At 55.4% G+C, this 3,648-nt stretch overlaps 1 protein-coding gene across 2 annotated transcripts in view; it reads right to left on the reverse strand.

The window, feature by feature from the left end:
* Nucleotides 1-3,648, reverse strand: part of RAB4B (RAB4B, member RAS oncogene family) — a 16,188-nt gene that overhangs the window by 6,000 nt on the left and 6,540 nt on the right. For both annotated transcript variants that reach the window (XM_017503189.1, XM_037729447.1), the window contains exons 6-7: nucleotides 1,734-1,829; nucleotides 1,516-1,646 (exon numbers count right to left, since the gene is read on the reverse strand). In XM_017503189.1, coding sequence (XP_017358678.1) covers nucleotides 1,531-1,646; nucleotides 1,734-1,829 — 212 coding nt within the window. In that variant the 3' untranslated portion in view covers nucleotides 1,516-1,530. The remainder of the gene's footprint in view (nucleotides 1-1,515; nucleotides 1,647-1,733; nucleotides 1,830-3,648) is intronic.

The following is a 3,648-nucleotide window of genomic DNA, read 5'->3' on the forward strand; positions in this document are numbered from 1 at the left end:
TTTTTGAGACAGAGTGTGGCTCTGTCAGCCAGGCTGGAGTATGGCGGCGCAGGGTCACAGCTCACTGCAGCCTCGAACTCCTGGACTCAAGCCATCCTCCCATCTCAGCCTCCCAAGTAGCTGAGACTACAGGCACACAGCACCGCACATGGCTAATTCAAAAAATTTTTTTGTCGAGATGAGGTCGCTTTGTTGCGCAGCCTAGCCTGAAACCGATCCTCCCATCTCAGACTCCCAAAGGGCTGGGATTCTAGGGGGGAGCCACGGTGCCTAGCCGACCTACATGTCTTGTTTATCATCTGTTTCTCTCCAAAAGAATGTCAGCTCCACAAGGGTGGGAGTCTATGTTATTCCCTGCCATATTCCCAGTGCCCTGGGCAGGGCCTGGAATGCAGCAGGCACTCAGTAATCGCTGGAGAACTATGAATGGGAGAGTCAAGTTCTAGGGCAGGAAGCTGGCCTGGGGCCGGATGGTACAGGTGGATTCCCTATGGCCCAGAAGATGTCTCTTTTTTTTCCTTCTTTTTTTTTTGAAATGGAGTCTCTTTCTGTCACCCAGGCTGGAGTACAGTGGTGTGATCTCAGCTCACTGCAACCTTCATCTCCCAGGTTCAGGCAAATTCTCCTGCCTCAGCCTCCTAAGTAGCTGGGATTACAGGCACGCATCACCATCCCCGGCTAATTTTTGTATTTTTAGTAAAGACGGGGTTTCACCATGTTGGTCAGGCTGGTCTTGAACTTCCGACCTCAGGTGATCCGCCCGCCTTGGCCTCCAAAGTGCTGGGATTATAGGCGTGAGCCCTCCCCCACCCCACTTTTTTTTTTTTTTTTTTGAGACAGAGTCTTGCTCTGTCACCCAGGCTGGAATGCAGTGGCTCAGTCTCCTCTCACTACAACATCCATGTCCTGGGTTCAAGCAATTCTCCTGCCTCAGCCTCCCGAATAGCTGGGACCAAAGGCATGTACTACTATGCCCGGCTAATTTTTATATTTTTAGTAGAGAAGGGGTTTCACTGTGTTGGCCAGGATGGTCTCCAACTCCTGACCTTATGTGTCTTTTTTTTTTAGTGCCCCTTCATCACATGCAACCCCTCTGCCTGTGTCCCCTCATCCCACCCTGACCCCTCTGCCTCTGCCTGCCCTATCCCATCCCTGATCCCTCTGCCTGTGTCCCCCAGCCTGGCCCTGACCCCTCTGGGCCTCTCCCCTGCTGGCTCTGACCCCTATCTCCCAGTGCTTCCCCATCTGGCCCTGACCTGAGCTGTCACTGTCTGAAGTGGGTCTGTCCCTGCACCCCCACCCACTGAACTGCCTCCACCCATGTGGGCCTCCCAAAGTGCTGGGATTACGGGCATGAGCCGCCGCACCCAGCCAGATGTCTCCTTTAGCTTGTGTGTTTTGCATCATTCTCTCTCACTGTGTTTCTCTTGTCATCACATGTTCTGTGTCTGTCTCCACACCAGCTCCCCCGTTCCCAAGAGACTACCCTGTTTCCCTAAGCCCCCAGTGTCCCACCTGGCTCCGCAGGGCTCAGCAGCCACACGGCTGAGGGGCCACGGCCTGGGCGCTCCGAGGCTGCCGGAGCTGGCGGAGAGATGCATCCCCGTACTGAATGCCAGAGCCCATCCTCTCCGGGTCGAGTTCGCCTGTGGGGAAGGGGAGAGGTCAGCACTGGTCGCCTGGAGACCCCTGGGCCTGCCCTCCACTCCCACTCAGGCCGGTTGGGGACTCACCTGAGTCAATCTTGTTGAGGATGGTGCGGGCACACTTGAGAAACGCCTCCTCCACGTTCTCGCCCGTGAGAGCGCTGGTCTCCAGGAACATCAGCTCTGCAGCGGCACACATTCCAAGGTCAGGGCCCCGGTCAGTCCCCACACTCCACTGCGCTCTCACCTGCTTACTCTCATCCTGTTCCCCCAACGTCCCATCCCCGCTTGCCCTCACCTCGGGCCTGCCACTAACATCCGCTTCCCTATATACCCACCCAGCTTTTCCTTCAGAGCTCAGCTCACATAGCTCCTCCTCCAGGAAGTCCTCCCTGACTTCCCAGGCTGGGTCAGGTGCCTATTTAGGGCTCCGACAGCTTCCTGTGGCCCCATATCCTGGTTCTGACCCCTCTGCTTGTGCCTCCTTATCCTGGTCCCAACCCTCTGCCTGGGTCCCCATCCCACCCCTGACCCTTCTGCCTGGGCCTGCCCCATTCCATCCCTGACCACTCTGCCCATAAGCCACCATACCCAACTCCCCAATCCCATGCAACTGCTCTGCCTCTGTCTCCCAATCCTGGCCTTGACCCCTCTACCTGGGCCCCCCATCCCACCCCTGACCCCTCTGCCCATGCCCCCCATTCCATATAACTCCTCTGTGTCCCCTCATCCCACCCCTGATCCCTCTGCCCATGCCCCCCATTCCATATAACTCCTCTGCCTGTGTCCCCTCAACCCACCTGACCCCTCTGCCTGTGCTCCACCATCCCAGCACTGACCCCTCTGCCTCTGCCTGCCCTATCGCAGCCCTGACCCCTCTGCCTGTGCTCCTCATCCCACCCCGATCCCTCTGCCTGCTCCCCTCAATCCTGGCCCTGACCCCTCTCTCCCAGCCCTGACTTTTCTGGGCTGTCACTGTCTGGAAGTGGATCTGTCCTTCCACTCTCCACCCACTGAACTGCGTGCTCCATGCACGTTGGGCCTAGGGCTGTCTCCAACAGTGTCCCCAGCACCATCTAGGGCAAACACAGGCCAATTCGAGTCTACCCATAGCCCCGTGGCAAGGCCCCACAGTCAGAAAGTTAGAGCCAATTCACACCCACACCTCTCTGATGGCAAAACCTCCTTTAAACCTGGAGGTTGCAAAACAGGGGAACATAGGCAGATCTCAAGCCAGCAGATGTGGGTGGTTTGGCCAACACAGTGTTTTCAAATGAGTTTACACTTGCAAACCTTTTTCTTTCTTTTCCTTTTTTTTTTTTGCAAACCTTTTTCTTTGTTTTTTCTTTGAGACAAGGTCTCACTCTGTCCCCTAGGCTGGAGTGCAGTGGTGTGATCATAGATCACTCCTGGGCTCAAGTGATCCTCCTGCCTCAACCTCCTGAGTCACCAGGACCCCACAGCCACATACCACCACACCCAGGTTTTTTTTTGTTTTCTTTTTGTTTTGTTTTTGTTTTTTTGTAGAGGTGGGGTCTTACTCTGTCGCTCAGGCTGGTCTCAAACTCCTGACCTCAAGTGATCCTCCTACCTTGGCCTCCCAAAATGTTGGGATTACAGGTGTGAGCCACTGCGGTTGGCCCTTGCAAACCTGGTGTGGGCTGTCAATATGCTGCATTTCCCTTAGCACCAGTGCCTGTTACCCTAGGATCTACCCCATCCATCTCCTGTATTCAAAAATGTGCCTTTGGGCTGGGCACAGTGGCTCATGCCTGTAATCCCAGCATTTTGGGAGGCTGAGGCGGGCAGATCATGAGGTCAAGAGATCAAGACCATCCTGGCCAATGTGGTGAAACTCTGTCTCTATAAAAAATACAAAAATTGGCCAGACGCGGTGGCTCACGCCTATAATCCCAGCACTTTGGGAGGCCGAGGCGGGTGGATCACGAGGTCAAGAGATCGAGACCATCCTGGTCAACAAGGTAAAACCTCGTCTCTACTA

The sequence above is a fragment of the Cebus imitator genome, unplaced genomic scaffold (genome assembly GCF_001604975.1).
Source record: "Cebus imitator isolate Cc_AM_T3 unplaced genomic scaffold, Cebus_imitator-1.0 Scaffold306, whole genome shotgun sequence".
Classification (NCBI taxonomy): domain Eukaryota; kingdom Metazoa; phylum Chordata; class Mammalia; order Primates; family Cebidae; genus Cebus; species Cebus imitator.